The sequence below is a fragment of the Micromys minutus genome, assembly GCF_963924665.1.
Source record: "Micromys minutus genome assembly, chromosome: 29".
NCBI lineage: Eukaryota > Metazoa > Chordata > Mammalia > Rodentia > Muridae > Micromys > Micromys minutus.
This window is the reverse complement of record NC_137964.1, coordinates 4,317,059-4,334,072: the sequence shown is the minus strand read 5'-3', so window position 1 is coordinate 4,334,072 and position 17,014 is coordinate 4,317,059. Positions and strand designations below refer to the sequence as shown.

The 17,014-nt window shown below is 45.9% G+C and overlaps 1 protein-coding gene across 1 annotated transcript in view; it reads right to left on the bottom strand.

Annotated features, from left to right (window-relative positions):
- Positions 1-17,014, bottom strand: part of ZKSCAN5 (zinc finger with KRAB and SCAN domains 5) — a 68,869-nt gene that overhangs the window by 43,888 nt on the left and 7,967 nt on the right. The window contains exons 3-7 of the mRNA XM_080941008.1: positions 16,446-16,528; positions 15,642-15,777; positions 14,903-14,932; positions 8,619-9,215; positions 6,695-7,760 (exon numbers count right to left, since the gene is read on the bottom strand). Of these exons, the coding sequence (XP_080797134.1) occupies positions 6,695-7,760; positions 8,619-9,215; positions 14,903-14,932; positions 15,642-15,777; positions 16,446-16,528 (1,912 nt within the window). The remainder of the gene's footprint in view (positions 1-6,694; positions 7,761-8,618; positions 9,216-14,902; positions 14,933-15,641; positions 15,778-16,445; positions 16,529-17,014) is intronic.

The following is a 17,014-nucleotide window of genomic DNA, read 5'->3' as shown; positions in this document are numbered from 1 at the left end:
TACCAAATTGCCCACAGAAGGGGACGTACTAGGTGTTGCCCTGCCTGGAAGCGACAAACACATTCCCCAAGAGGATTCGCCCAAGGTCACCAAGATATTCCTGTCTGGCCATACTTTGATTGCCACCCTTTCCTTCCCATTTGCTAGAACCTGCCCACCCACCATGAGGCGAGCAACGTCTTCAAACAGTTCTCCACTGAGTGCAGCTTCACAAAGGGAGCAAGTTTGACTGAGGATTGTCTGAAACTGACACAAAACTAAGTCTCTCCTCAAGGTTGATCATCTCAGCTACTTTTGCAAGCTGAGGTGAAAAGCTAAGACTACCATAGTTTTATTATGGTTTCCCTGGAAATCAGTAAAGCTCTGAATCTTGTCGTTTATACTCTAACTATTTAGAATTAGGACGAACAACTGCTTCATAAATCGAGCGTTTTAAGATTCTGCCCAGGGGCTGCAGACATGTCTCCGTGTTGAAGAGCACGGTTGCTCTGGTAGAATGCAAAGTTTCACCTAGTTGCCAGAACTGTGGCTAACCACCTTGTCACTCAGTTCCAGAGAAAGATCTGATGCCCTCTGACCATGGGGGACACTGCCCACTCCAAGTGCGCAAATATGCATGCAGGCAAAGGAGACACATATAGAACATTATTTGGCTTGGAGAAATGGCTTAGCAAGTAAAAACCCTAACTTTTTACAGAGGACCCCAGCTCAGTTCCCATGTTGGCTCACAACCACCTGTAACTCCAGATCTAGAGGACTGGATGTTCTCTTTTGGGCTCCCGTCACACATTTGGCACATGCATGTGTGTGCATGCACACACACAAATAACACACACACAAATAAATCTTAAAAAAAAAAAATACTGCTCACAGCAGGTGTGGTAGCCTATGTGGTAACCTATACCTGTAATCTAGCACTCAGAGGCAAGTGGATCTCTGTGAGTTCCCACACTAGTCTACATAGTGAGTTCCAGGCTATCTAGGGCTATTTATGGTTTTGCCAACTGCAGATAATTTCTGCAATTGTGTGATATTTGAAATTGTGGGAACTTTTCAGAGAGTGTATAAATGCTAGGGCCCCAATAGGTTGTCAGCCATTCAGGTAGGTTGGTTTGATTCGTTGGTAGTTGTGCCCAAAGAAGAAACAAGAAAGAGATCCCCGAATCTAATTTCTCTCCTGCCCCCCATCTTTCTCACCTATCTAGTGATAGGGGGTAAAACTGGAGGCAGGGATAAAGGGTGTGTGAAAAAGAAGAATCCACAAGTAGCAAAGAGCAGCTACACAGGACAGTCTTTCTGTGTAGGTAGGTGTATGTATGTGTGTATGCATGTGTAGATGTGTGTGTGTGTGTGTGCATGTATATACCAGAGGTTGACACTGTCACTAGGCATTATTCCTCAAGTACTGCCCTAGAGCTGACCGATTAGGGCAGGCTAACAGCAAGCCCCAGAGATCTTCCTGTTCCTCCTTCTCCAGTACTGGGATGACGACACAGGCTATCACCTGGCTGCTTTTTTTTTTTTTTAAAAACTGGGTCTTTGGAGCCCTAGCTGACCTGGAACTCATGGATCTCATGGATCTGTCTGCCTCTGCCTCCTAAGTCTAAGTGCTGGGGTGAAAGGTGTATGCCACCACACACAAGGAGGCTTATTTTTTCCTTGTGTAATGCAGGTTCTGGAGACTGATGTCTGGTTGGTATGTTCCTGCAACCTTTATCAACTGAGTCATTTCCCCAGGTGTCACTCTGTTTAATCTCCAGCCCTTGCTCCCAGCATCAGTGTGTCTTCCCATTCCTGCTGTTTTCTAATTCCAGGGAGGAAGCCTTTGGTTGGACACAGGGTCCACTCTGTAATAGCCCAGGTTATCCTAGCAGTCACCGAGTGGCCTTACTGGCCTTAACTCAAGATCTTTCTTCTCTGCTTCCGAAGTACTAGGTGTGTAAAAGTGTGCCCCACACCAGGAAGGAAGTGAGTCCTAATGTTGGCCTTGATACTACCTTCCTGGTCGCCAGGTTTATTTGGGTCATTTGTCATATGTCATGATACTAGCTCCTGAGATATGGAGGTAATGTTTTTAAAGATTTCCCTTGCTCTCAGAAAACTGTAATGGGGGTGGCAACATGTTTTTTAACTCCTCGAGTGTCTTTGACATGATACAGCAGTTAGGACAGCAGAGCTTCAACACATGGGCAGGATCTCTAGCAAAAGCAAGTGGCTGTTTGCCACTGGCAGGAGCAAAAAACGACATGACTCGTTTGATTCAGTGGCTGACACTTGTAATGCCATCACTTGGGCAGCTGCAACATGAGGACTGCCATGTTTGAGGTCAATTTTGGATTACATAGTGAATCCTAGGCCACCCTGGCTTATAGAAAAACTGTCTCAAAGGGAAAATGGGACTCAGGAAGCTTCAACACGATAAAACTCTCAGAACATCTCTCAGCATGGGAGAAGCACTTTCAGGCCTGAAGATTTGAGTTTGTTAACAGATTCCATATGGAGAGAAAGTAGTCTTTTTTGTTTTGTTTTGAAGGTAGCTTCTCTATGTAGTTCTGGCTGTCCTAAAACTCACTCTGTAGACCAGGGTGGACTTGAACTCAGAGATCTGCCTCCCTCTGCCTCTTACGTGCTGGAATTGAAGGTATGAACAACTACTGCCCAGCTAAGAAATGACTCTTGAGAGTCAATATAAAAATGAGATGGGCAGGACTAGAGAAAATGGCCCAGAGGTTTGGAGTTCTAGCTGTTCTTCCAGAGGTCCTGAGTTCAATTCCCAGCAACTACATGGTGACTCATGACTGTTGAGGCCTGCTCCTTTTAACACAACTGCAGCCATTTTGTATTCAGACTCCATTTTTCTCATCAGTGAAATTAAGTTCAGGTTCTCAGACTCCACTTCCCAGAAGAAATTACCCATAGCTGACACTGAAGAATGCTTCTTATAAGCCCCAAAGGTGTGGCTGAATTACTTGTACCCTGTTAACTCATTGTTCTGAAATTCCCTGTTCACCACCTGTCTACCCCCACCCCCTTACCTCAATCAGATTAAAGGTTAGCTGATAATACTTTGTCTAGTTAGCCAAAAATGTTGTACCACTTCATGGCTTGCCTTCAAATTTTTGAACCTGATTTTTCATATGAAGAGCCTGCCTTGAGGACAGACTGGTGCCACAAGTAGGTTTTCCCTTCTTGTAGACCTGGACATCCAGCATTATGGTGTGTGTCCAATAGACTGACTATTCTTGTTTAACTGAGATTGGTGTATGCATGGTTTGTGTGGTAACACCCAAACCCCAACAATAACCATCTAGACATCTATAATGAAATATGGTGTCCCTTTCTGGCATGCAGGCATACACGAAGGCAGAATGAATGAATGAACGAATGAATAAATGAATAAAATGGGATTGGGCAGCCAGGCATGGTTCATGCAGCCAGCACTCCAGAGGTCTAAAAGAGCTTCAGGCCAGCCAGGACTACATAGCTGGAGCCTGTGTCTGGGACAGGGGATTTGTGCTTGTGAATTGAGTGCAGAGAGGCCAGAAGAGTGACAGCATCTCCCGGGGCTGGGGTCACTGCACTCATGAGCCACCTCACATAGGTGCTAGAAACAACATTCAGATCCCTCCTAAAAGCAGTTTGCAGTATGCAGTCTTAAACATAAGCCATCTTTCCAGCCTTTGACGGGTATTTTACCACAGTAAGGTAACTAAGGTAGGTTCTTAGCATGACACATTTAATATTAGTTTCTTTCCTAAACAAAACGATACCAATGAACCAAGGGTTTAGCGATGGTGATGAGTTCGAGCTAAGCAGTCATGCCGTCATGCTCAGTGATGCCAGAATACTGGGAATATTCCTGACCAAGCCTGGAGCTGCGCTCTGTACCCCGCCCCGCCAATGAAGATTGTATTACTTGCTGAAAATACCTGTTTCTAGTGTGGTGTGATTCTTCAGAGACAGCTAGCCTAGCACAGACAGCAGGGGGAAAACAAATCGAGACCCTATCTCAAACAAGGTGGAAGCCGAGGACCTCTATCTGAGGTTGCACTTTGACCTCCATACACCCACCCTGGCGTGTACACAAGCAGATCACACTTGAAGACAAAGGGCATCAAGCACGAGGGTGATTCTGACAGAACTGAAGTTTGGCTTGATCCCCAGCTGGGTTTTGGAGTTCAGACAGCAAGCCCGTGGGGCAAATGGCTCAGACTTCTATAGATCACATCACTGGCCAGAGGCACAGGGGGAGAAGTCCTGCGTGAGGCAGCTGCAAACCGGACAATCAGCAGAGCGCTTAGTAGGTAACATGGTGTGGCACTTAGGAAAGGGGGTAGGGCTAGTGATCTAGCTCATCTGGTATTCTAAAACACATGAAACCCTGGGCTCGATCCCTAGTGCCACATAAATCCTCAGCACAGTGGTTCAACACAGGGAGGCCAAGACAGAAGAATTAATTCAAAGTCATCTTCTACTATACACCAGTCTGGGTTATAGGTAGGTACCCACAAGGCAAATTCTTTAATTAAACTCAGTGCCCACCTTATCAGTACACTACGCCTGTCTTTCTTCTCTGATCTCCCAAAGCCCCTCTCCCACAACCAAGGTGACTGACCAGCATTATCATTTCTCACAAATGTACAATTTAAATTTTAAACAAGTTGCTTTTTTTGTCCCCATCTCCCACCCCCACTTTTTTTGTTTGTTTGTTTGTTTTTTGTTTTTGAGACAGAGTGGACTGGAGAGATGGCTCAGTGGTTAAGAGCACTGACTGCTCTTTCAGAGGTCCTGAGTTCAATTCCCAGCAACCACATGGTGGCTCACAACCATCCGTAATGAGATCAGATGCCCTTTTCTGGTGTGCCTGAAAACAGCCACAGTGTACTTATAGATATAATAAATAAATCTTTTTTAAAAAAAGAGACAGTTTCTCTGTGTAGTCCTAGCTGTCCTAGAACTCACTCTGTGACCAGGCTGGCCTGGAACTCAGTGATCCACCTGCCTCTTTCTCCTGAGTGCAGAAATTAAGTGTGTGGGCCACCACTGCACCAGTGACTTCAGTTTGTTTTTCTGAGACAGGGTCTTATTGTCTGACTGGGAATTTCCTATATAGACCAGGCTGACTCAACCCCCAGAGATATGCCACACAATTAAGTCAAATTCTTAAAAATGTGTGTTTGTGCTTGCATGTACCAGGGCAAGTGTGGAGGTCGGAGACCAACTTGCAGAAGTCGGTTCTCTCCCTCCGCTATTCGGTTCCTACGGTTGAACTCAAGCTGTCAAGACCTGGTGGCCAGCACTTTTACCTACTGAGCCCTCTCATTGACCCTCAAGGACTAACTATATATTGCCAGTAGAATTGAACTGAAAAAGAATGCTTCACAAAGAAGCTGTAGACTGGCGGTATCAGCAAGAACATACCCCATCCATCCTCCGAACCCCAATTTTACCAGAGATGTAGATTGTCCTGAAGCTGTTTATATTCTAGTCACATGACTCCAACTGAACCTTCCCATTTTAATTAGTAAAATAAAGGAAAGCCAGTGACTGGGTGGGGCAAGGGAATTAGAGAGGGCTGAGAGGTCTGAAGAAGGTCAGAGGACTGAGGTTAGAGGTCGAGGCAACTCGAAGCTTCCCAAGGACCAGCTGGACGCAGGTGGGATTGATTGGTGTTAAAAAGCTATTAACATTAAGGGTTTTACAGGTTAAATATCTCATATAGAAGGGCAGTTTGTATCTTTGTCTATTTGATGTAGTCTTGTTGTGTAGAGGATTTGTGGATTGAGAGTTGAACATATAAACCTGTATGAAAAGCTGTCGCGCTGTAGAGTTGTGTTTCTGTGGGATTTTGGGGTACAGAAATATCCTGGGACAGAGGTGGAGAACAGGTGGTAGGAAACTGCCAAGGGAAGGGAGTTTCGAGGACGAGTTGAGCTGTGGTGGCAGCTCAAACCAGGCGCCAGAGGAGCGTGCGGCTCCAAACTAAAATCGGGCCTGAGGAGTAGACCACAGGGCCGACAGAGAGATAAACGTTTGTTACTTTTTAATATTTACTGCAACAGAGAGAAACTTCAAGTCAGCTTCTTTTCAAAAGGTTTAATACTCAGGATGGGAACAATGGCTGGAGTATTCTAGTGGTTGGGACAGTCGTTTGCAGAGATGTACCAAGAGGAATATCTCTCAGAAGAGGTCCTTTCAAGGCACGACTCTGAATAGCTATGCTGTTAAGGTGGAACTACAGACCAGCTATTTCTACAGCACTCGTGACTCTTCTCGTTATTTTTCTGAGTTTCAAATAAACAAAGACTTTCCGTCATCCACAGGACCCAGAGGTGTGTGGGTCTGTCTCTTGGTCTCTCTGTCTCTCACCCAGGGGTCTCACTATGTAACTCTAGCTGGCCTGAAACTTGCTATGTAAACCAGATATTTGCCTGCCTCTGCCTCCTGAGGCGTACGGGCGAGCACCATCACACCTCGCCGGAGGTTCCGAGCATAAAGATGCTATTGGAGCACTCAGTGGATGCTCCAGTGTCCCTGAAGGCTAAGCTCTACCTCACAGGGTTTTCCCTCCTCTGATGGTTAAGATGGAAACATTCTTGATGTTGTTACACTTGTGAGAGCCATGGAAGGATTCTCTAAAACCAGGCTTCTTCCCAACAGATTCCTGGATGCTTCAGGTGCTTAGGTATCCGACCTCTCATGGCTTCGCAGATGCTTGAAGAGGCTACAGCTCCAACCGAAACTCATCCCGCACTCTTTGCACTGGAAGGGCTTCTCACCAGTGTGGATTCTCTGATGTTGACTGAGATGAGACTTCAGACTGAAGCCCGTCCCACACTCACTGGGGCAGATCTTCTGTTGCTGTTTTGCGTGCGGACACTGGCTGGTGCTGTCCCTGCTTGCGTCCCATCTCTGGGGTTTCTCTGCAGAGTGAGTTCTGGAATGCTGGATGAGGTCGGAGCTGTAACTAAAGGCTTTCCCACAGGTATCGCACTGGTAAGGCTGCTCCTGTAACTCCAGCTTCTTATCTTCGATTACAGTCAGGTTCCAACTGTAGGCCTCCTCGCAGACCCCGTTCTTCTCGCTCTTCTGGCCCACGTGGAGCACTTGGTGTTCGAGGAGGCTGACGTACTGGAAGAAGATCTCTCCACACTCGAGGCACTGGTGCGACTTGTCTCTAGAGTGGAGCCGGAGGTGACCAGCGAGATGTGAGCGCCTCCCGAAGCCCTTCCCGCACTCGGGGCACTTGAAGGGCCTCTCCCTGCTGTGAACACTCTGATGCTGAACAAGGTGGGACCTCACTCGGAAGGCTTTCCCACATAAATGACAGGTGTAGGGCTTCTCACCCGTGTGAACTCGGTGATGTTGAGTGAGGTGGACGCGCTGGTTGTAGCTTTTCCCACATTCCTCACACCTGAACGGTTTCTCCCCGGTATGGATTCGCCGATGCTGAATGAGGTGTGCGCTCTGGATAAAGCTTTTCCCACATTCGTTACACTTGTGCGGCCTCTCTCCTGGAGAGGGCTTCTTGTGGGCATAGCTGAATTCACTGCAGTCTGTCCTCTTTGAAGAGGACTGTCCTGGGGTTTCTTTCATGGAAACCCCCTGCTGTCCACCTGCCCCATCCTGGTGTTCACAGCCCTCACTGTGACCTTCAGCCTGACAAGCATTCCTTTGGACTTCTGATGGCTCCATGTCTGCTTCTGGAAGTCCTGGCATTTGTGTAACGTTCAGTTTACTGTTCTTACTTCTGTCGCTGCCTAAAAGACAACCAAACACAAAGTTCATCAGCAGCTATTTCTCAGGAAGGAATAAGAAGCTGTCGGAAAACAAAACACAACCTGGTGTAACAGGAAGGACAGAGGAGACACATGGATGTACTAATGCCCACAGCAGTGGGGAGAACGCTGGCACTGAGCAATACAGAGAATAAGAAAATAAATCAGGAAGAGAAAGGGGAGTTCTACTGGGTCAGGAAGAAAGGGGCAACCTGCCTGCAAGCCCAGCAGTGGGGCCAAGGCAGGAGGATGTTGGGTTTGAGGCTAGCCTGTACTACATGAGTTCCAGGCCAGCCTGGGCTATACAGAACAAACTGAGTGGAATGGGGAGGGAGTGGAGAGCCAGAAGTAGTGACTCACTCCTAAAGTCCAGTAGTTGGGAGCCTAAGACAAGGAGCTTACAAACTAGAGGTCAGCCTGGGCTACAAAGCAATCCTTGTATTTTGAAGATGGAGGCAGGAGTTTCAGAAATCCAGTGTTAAGACTACACATAGTCTAAGGCCATTCTGGGCCATGTGAGATGCCATCTCAAAAGAGAAGGAAAAATTAATATTTAAAATTTAAGTAAACGAAGAATAAAATAAGCTATAATCCTCACCCACTACCACAACCCATCTGGCGTTGTTTTCAGTTTGCATTTGTTTGGTTGTTGTCGTTTGAGGCCAGGCCTTACTGTGTTGCCCGGGCTGGCCTAGTTCTGAAGTCACATTCACCCTCCGGCCCTTGCTTCCTGACAGCTAGACCTACAGGTATCACCACCACGCCCTGCTCTTCCTCCCTAAGCTAAGGAATGAACGTCTGCCTCTAACCACTCCTGGAACGCATGCTTCCCAGACGTACATCTTTGGGATTTCTCTCTGAAGTGGCGCTTCAGGTGCTCGATCAGGTGCGAGTGCCGCCCAAAGCTCTTCCCACACTCGCTACAGCCATACGGCCTCTCCCCACTGTGGACGCTGTGGTGCTGCACCAGATGAGAGCTCACTCGGAACGCTTTCCCGCACACCTGGCACTTGTAGGGCTTCTCGCCGGTGTGGACTCTCTGGTGTTGAGTGAGGTGAACCCGCTGATTGTAGCTTTTCCCACACTCCCCACATTTAAACGGTTTCTCTCCCGTGTGGATCCTCCGGTGCTGAATGAAATTTGAGGCTTGGAGGAAAAACTTCCCGCAGTCACCGCATCTGTGGCCTCGCTCGCCGTTCGATTTCTGCTTCCGGTTGACATCGGGACCTGAGTTCAGAGATCTTTTCTGCCTGGAATTCCCGGAAGTGGGATTCACCTGCCACCTCTGCACCATGTCCTTCAGGTCACTGACTTCTGCAGACTCTTGACACTGAATGTCGTTCTTTTCCGTGCTTTCTGAGGCCACCCAGTGTGGGTCAGCTGCATCAGAGACCTGCGGCACCACAAGCTCTAAGTTGCCCTCCTTGGGCTCATAATCTGAAACGAGAGAAGGGAAATAGGCCAATTAGCTAGTCCCTAAATCCCAAGCAAGTGACGGAGGAACACGGGATAAGTGAGTAAGACCACGTACATGTTAGGAATTCATGGCTTTGGAAAATGACGATTCCCGAAAGCAAGGCTTTGGAACGCACGGATAGGATGCACGTCAGTGCAGAAAGGTGAGGATGTAGCTCAGTCAGTACAGTGTTAGTCAAGCTACGAGAAGGGAAGCCCCAAGTTCTACCTCCGGTTAGGGTAGGGCACACCAGTGACCCCTACACCTGGAGGTAGAGGCAGAAAGATCAGAAATTCAAGGTCATCTTGGCCACATGGAGTTTGAGGCCAGCCTGAGATACATGAGACCCTGATGAAAGAAGGTGAGAAAGGAAGGGAAGGCAGCTGGGATGGCAGCTGCAAGACACCATGTCTTGTTTATACAAAGCTAGGGGTGGACTTTAGGCCTTTGTGCATGTTAAGCAAGCATTCTTCCAAGTAGACTACAGATGCAGTCGTCAAATTATTTGCTCATTGTTTAAATTCACTTGTTTTTTTTAAAGATGTATTTATTTATTATATATAATTACACTGTAGCTGTCTTCAGACACACCAGAAGAGGGCATCAGATCCCATTACAGGTGGTTGTGAGCCACCATGTGGTTGCTGGAACTTGTCAGGACCTCTGTAAGAGCACTCTTAACCACTGAGCCATCTCTCCTGCCCCTTAAATTCATTTTTAATGTGATGAGCATTTTTTAAAATTCTGGCCATCTATGCTGCTATCAGAAATCGGCAGGCATGAAAATGAGAGAATGTAGCCTTCCTAAGAGAAGTGAGGCGATCCACTGAGCTCCGCAGAGACAGCACCGGGGCAAGCGAGAGCCGGACGGACACTGGGCAACTCTGCCTCGCAGAGGAAAATCAACTAAACATGGGCAAAGGAGATCCTACGAAGCCGAGAGGCAAAATGTCCTTAAGTGCATTATTTGTGCAAACCTGCCGGGAGGAGCACAAGAAGAAGCACCCGAACGCTTCTGTCAACTTTTCAGAGTTCTCCAGGAAGTGCTCAGAGAGGTGAAGACCATGTCTGCTAAAGAAAATGGAAATTTGAAGAAATGGAAAAGTGACAAGGCTCATTGTGAAAGAAAAATGAAAATCTCCCCCTGCCCCTCAAAGGAGAAACCAAAAAGAAGTTCAAGGACCCCAATGTCCCCAAGAGGCCTCCTTCGGCCTTCTTGTTCTGTTTTTCTTTTACCCAAAAATCAAAGGCGAGCATCCTGGCTTATCCACTGGTGGTGTTGCAAAGACACTAGGAGAGATGTGGAACAACACTGCCGCGGATGGCCTGCTGAAAGAGAAGTGCATAAGAAGTAAGAAGGACACTGCTGCCTACAGAACCTAAGAAAAACCTGATGCAGCAAAAGGGGGTGGTCAAGGCTGAAAAGAGCAAGAAAAAGAAAGAAGAGGGAAATGAGGAGGAGGAAGAAGAGAAAGATAGAGAAGAAGAAGATGATGATGAATAAGTTGGTTCTAGCACATTTTCTTTCTTGTCTATAAAGCATTAATCCCCCTGTACACAACTCACTCCTTTTAAAGAAAAAACTGAAATGTGATGCTGCATGAGATTTGTGTTTTTAAAACTGTACAGTGTCTTTTTTTGGAAAGTTAACACACTATATGTGTCTTTAGATGGCCCTGTCCTGGCGGTATTTTCAATAGCTACTAACCTTGCCTGGTACAGTCTGGGGGTTGTAAATTGTCATGGAAATTTAAAGCAGGTTCTTGTTGGTGCACAGTACAAATTAGTTATATATGGGGACAGTAGTTTGGGTGGTTTTTTTTTGTTTTGTTCTGTTTATTTTTTCTTTTGGTTTTATTTATTTATTTATTTATTCATCTTCAATTGTCTGATACAGCTTATATGAAGATTTTGTTGTTCTGTTAAGTGAATTGCAAAAAAATTGCAGCTGTTTTGTTGACATTCTGAATGTTTCTAAGTAAATACAATTTAAAAAGAAGAGGAAGAAGAAAAGGAGGAGGATGAGGAGAATGTCGCAGAAACCCCTGAGCGTGGTCAATGTGGGGACAACAGTGAAGTTGTAAGGATGGTGACACAGACCTGCAAACCCTGCTATTTGACAGGCTCAAGTGGAAGGATCACAAGTCCAGGTCATCCTGGACTGCACAGTAAATTCAAGACTTACCTGGACAGCTAGCTAAGATCCTTTCTCAACACAGAAACTAAAAGGGGTTGGGTATGGTGGCACACATCTTTAGTCCCAGCATGAAGAATGTAGAAGCAGGTGGATCTATTGAGAGTTGGAGGCTAGCCTGGTCTACATGTCGATTTTCAAGGTAGCTATGGATATATAGAGATCATGTCTCAAAGGGAAAAAAAAATAGACGGGGCAGGGGTTGGGGATGAGCTCACTATACATCAGCACATTCAGAGCACATGCAGATTAGTAGAATGCAAAAGGGTAGAATGCAAAAGGTCCTGATTTCAACCTGCAGTACCACAAAAAGTAAAAGACAGAAATCAGAAATTAAGAATGGTATGGTTAGGGCCGGAGAAATGGCTCAGCAGTTAAGATCACTGGCTGCTCTTACAGAGGTCCTGAGTTCAAATCCCAGCAACCACATGGTGGCTCACAACCATTTGTAATAAGATTTGATGCCCTCTGCTAGTGTGTCTGAAGACAGCGACAGTGTTCTTACATATAATAAATAAATAAATAAATCTTTAAAAAAAAAAAAAAAAAGAATGGTATGGTTAATAGGCAGAGCAAACAAGTATTACTGGATTTCGATTCACAATCCTGCCTGAAACTTCGATGGGTACTCAATGCACACATATACACTGCATGCCCTCACACATGCCTCTGATAACTCCTAAGTGCCTCTATATTAACTGAAATACATAAGCAACACTAGTTAGATTTAAATTATATAAGTGAGCTATATTAACTTAAGAGACAATGAAGAAGATATTTGCATTAAATACTTATTTTTTAAATTTGTGTGTATCTGTGTATGACCTATGTATACAGATGGACTTGGAGATTGCCTGAAACTGGATTATAGTCAGCACCTGGCTCAGGTGCTGGGCACTCAACACAGGTCCACTAGAAAAGCTCGAGAACTCTCCACTTTAAGTCATGCACCCAGTTCAAAATACAGTGTATTTAATGTATAATCAATGCAATGAGATAAGACTACCTGTAAGATAGGTAAATGGTGACAGAACACATGCACAGTAAATCGGACAAATCAGAATCCAGGGGCTGGTGAGATGGCTCAGTGGGGCAGAGGCATTCACTGCCATGCCTGACCACCTGAGTTTGATCCCTAGAACCCACATGTTGGAAAGAGAGAACCAATTCCTGCAAACTGTCCTCTGACCTACATAGGTGTGCTATGACACATGCATACCTCCCCTTGCTCCTTGTTAAGGGGTTGGCTGGTCCAGTCCTTTCCTGAGGCCCTGACATAAGGAGAAAGATTAGTTCCCAGCCTAAAACCAGGCAGGGACTGGCTTGTCAGTAATGGCCTGGGGCCAGGGCCTTGGGGAGTTGAAGTTTTCTGGATCTTGAGAATTCAACTTCTGCCCCCTTGAAGGGTCAGGGTTATCAGTCCCCAGGCCACTGAGCGGCAGGTCTGTAATGCAACTGAGACATCCTATGCTCCCTTTGTGCAGCGCTGCTTGACTAACTTCCTGCTGACTGTCCCACTGTATGGGGACAAAGTTTCTGCTGACTTTGACCTATTTTTCCTCCAGCAAGCTGTAAATAAGATGGCATATTTCTTTTTTTTTTTAAGATTTATTTCTTTATTTATTATAAGTACATCATATCTGTTATGGCATATTTCTTAATAAACTTCCATGAGCCATCAGTTTGTGCCAGACCTCCTAATCCCAAGCTTTCCTGCCTTCTTTATTTTAAAATAAGGTCCCCCTCGGGACCCTGTACTGAAGAATAACCGGTTGGTTCAGATCAACCTCCAAAAAGTAAATGTAAAAAGGGGTGGACCGGTGATATGAGAATGGGAATGGAAAATGCACGAGGTAAAAGGCTACAAGAACTAATGCCCGGGCTGGAGAGATGGCTCAGCGGTTAAGAGCACTGGCTGCTCTTCCAGAGGTCCCGAGTTCAATTCCCAGCAACCACATGGTGGCTCACGTACCACATATACTGTGATCTGATGCCCTCTTCTGGCATGCAGGTGTACATGCAGATAGAGCACTCATACATTTACAGAAAAATTAATGCCACTGAGATACAGTAATCCCTACCATCATACTAAAGAAATACTCAGTGAAGTCTCCTGTTCTCACGAGAAACCTTCACTGTCAAACAGATTGTATCTAGAATCACCTAGGAAACAAACATCTGGACGTGTACTCCCAGAAGGTTGAACAAAGGAGGGAAGACGGGCCTTGAGTGTGTGTGGCACCATCCCATGGGCTAGAGTCTTGGACTGTACAGAACTCCCTCTGCTTCCTGGCTGTAAAGGCGGTGTGAGCAGCTGCCCCATACACCTGCCGCCAGGCCTTTCTCACCAGGATGGGCTGTCTTCCAAAACTGTGAGCCCAAATAAACATCTCTCCCCTTAGGATGCTTCTTTTCGAGGATCTTGTTCCAGAAATGAGAAAAGTAGTGAAGACAGGAGTTTTTCATGAATAAGGATTATTCTAATAAGAATTACCCCAACTTGGGCTTGACAAGAGAAATGTCTTGGTGATTAAGAACATGTGCTACTCTTGCAAAGGGCTGGAGTTTGGTTCCTAGTCACCGCTTCAGGTGGTTCACAACTACTTGTAATTCTGGCACTAGGTATGCACATGGTTCATACATACATACAGGCACTCCAACATAAACATATAATTTAAAAAACCAACCAACCAACCAAACAAACAAACGAACAAAAAAAAAGGGCTGGAGAGATGGCTCAGAGGTTAAGAGCACTGACTGCTCTTCCAGAGGTCCTGGGTTCAAGTCCCAGCAACCACATGGAGGCTCACAACCATCTGTAATGGGATCTGATGCCCTCTTCTGGTGTGTCTGAGGACAGCCACAGTGTACTTACATAGAATAAATAAATAAATCTTAAGCTCACTGCCAACATTTTGCATCAGTTGCATGGTGGTGACCACCTTTAATTACAATGCTTAGAATCCGAGAAGCCAATCTGAGTTTGAAGGCAACATGGTATACACAGTGAGCTCCAGGCCCGATACAGTTACACAGGGAAACCCTATTTGGAAAACAAAAACAAAACAAAACCCACAACATAACTACAACAGCAACAAAAATTTAGCATCTTCTAGATTGTAAAACTGGGTTTACTAACCCCAGCATTTGGAAGGCTGAAGCGGGAGAATCAGGAATTCAAGACCACTTGGGTATACATACTGAGACTATCTGAAAAAACAGATACGGGCAGGAAAAGATAGCTCAGTAGTTAAGAGTGTTTGTTTCTCTTACAGGGGGCCTGAGTTGTAAGCACATGTTATCTATAACTCCAGTCTAGGAGCGCTAACACCCTCTTCTATCCCATGCAGGCACCCAACATGCACATGGTCCACATGCACACGTGCAAGCAAAACACTCACACATATAAAATTAAATAATCTTATAGAACAAAAACAGAGCTGGTAACTTGACTCATCAGACAAAGCCACTTGCCTTGCAGGCCTGACAGCCTAAGGTTGATCCCTGTAACAGACATAAATGTGAATAAACAGAAACGATTCAAAGTTGTCCTTTGCCAAGTGTGATAGCGCACACCTTTCATTCTAGCATTCGGGAGGCAGAAACACGTGGATCTCTGTGAGTCTGAAGCCAGCCCGGTCTACAAAGCAAGTCCAGGCCAACCAGAGCTACACAGTGAGATCCTGTCTCAGAAGAAAAAAAGAAGTTGTCCTTTGACCGCTATACAATGGTACGTAAACACATCGTAAACATGTACAATAATAAATAACATATGCACAATAATAACCAAGTAAAAATGTAAATCTATCTCCCTCATATTAATAATCTTAACCACACCCTTATTAAGCTAGAAATATCTCCAAACACATGTTGATTTACTTTCAAAGATTATAAGGTAGAGTGAATAGGAGAGATGGCTCAGCAATTAAGAGCATTGGCTGCTGCTGCAAAGGACCTGGGTTTGACTCCCAGCACCCACATGGTGGCTCACACCATCTCCAGTTCCAAAGGACTCCACACTCTCTTCTGGCCATGCGGACACCAGGCATGCACATGGTGCTCACACATGAAGGCTAGCACTCATACATATAACAAAAGATTATAAAGTAAAGCTATGGCGATTAAAACATGCACGGGTGAAGGACACACTACACAGACTCTTTACAAGAGAACAAAACTGGTCAGTCCTCCCCATGAGGTCGGTAATTCTTACCCACAGGAGTGGTACTCTCACAATCCTCCTTTCTGCCATTCCTACTAAGAGACTTCTGGGACTGGTCCAAATGTCCCCATTCCTCCAGGATGAAGGACACAGCCACATCAGCCACATCTTCAATTTTCACCAACTTCTGAAATGGGAGATGTCTGCTAAATTCCCACTCCCTGTGTGCAAATGAGGGCAGTCTGCAGTGAGGGCAAAACCTGGGAACACTAAGTCAGAAACCAGGGGAGAGACTGCATCCAAAGGGCAGGGACTAAGCAGAAAGGAAAAGGACAGAGGGAATGAATGGAAGGTATCAACTAAGGACAGACCCGGCAGCTAGTTAAATACATATCTGCTAAACATGGTGTCACAACCTAGACTCTCTAGGCAAGTGAGTCTCAATGAGCAAATGTCTAGATCAAGTCATTCTGTAGACAGCGCTGTGAGGACTCTTTTCTTAATTAAGGAAATAATGCAGAAGACCCATCTTACTGTGGGTGGTACCATTCCCTAGGTTAGGTTCCTAAATTGAGTAAGAGGAGAAAGAGAAAGTTGAGTGGTTACCCACTTATTTTTCTCTGGTCTGGAGTGTGGATATGATGGGAGAGGTGACCACTTGTCTCAAGTTCTTGCCACTCTGACTTCTGTGATTCACTGAGACCTAAAGGGAGCTAAAATAAGCCTCTTTTTTTCCCCATAAGCTCTGTTTGTCAGGCTATTCTCACAGTAACCAGTAACAAAAGTAGGTCAGAAGGGGATGGAGGCTGAGAAGGGATATGGGTTCTCATGGAGGGCAGAGGAGTGCTAGCTCACCTGGGGCCCAGCTGAGAGGAGTGAAGCTGTCGGCTCCTGGCTGTCCTTCAGGGGAACAGAAGGAACCTGGAGAACAGGAATGGCTGAGCGTAGAAAAAAAGGAGTAAGTGAGTTTCTGGTCAGGTCTGCAGTGCCATCATGCCCCGCCTTTGCCCAAGGACCTGAGGCACCCAAGCTAAGGTCATCTTGGCTCTCAGGGGCCTATCCATTCTGGGCCTGTGCTCCCCTGTCCTTTATAGTCCCTCTCTTCCGAAACACCAACCAGCTGGGCATGTGTACCTTTAATCCTACTGCTCAAGAGACAGAGGCCAGTGGATCCCTGAGTTTGAAGCCAACCAGGGACACTTAGTGAGACACCACCCCACTCCCCCATCTAGAAATAAAATCTCTCAGTCTCCTGCTTTGGTCAAGCTAATCCCTCCTGGGCCGTTCATCAGTAATGGATATATTCAATTATGCTAAGGCAAATCTGCATCTCCCAGAGTTTCACACAATGTGCTAACAGTCACTTTCAGATCTTCAGATCTCAGAACAGGGCAGATTCTGTCTTACTCTATGTCTGGACTAAC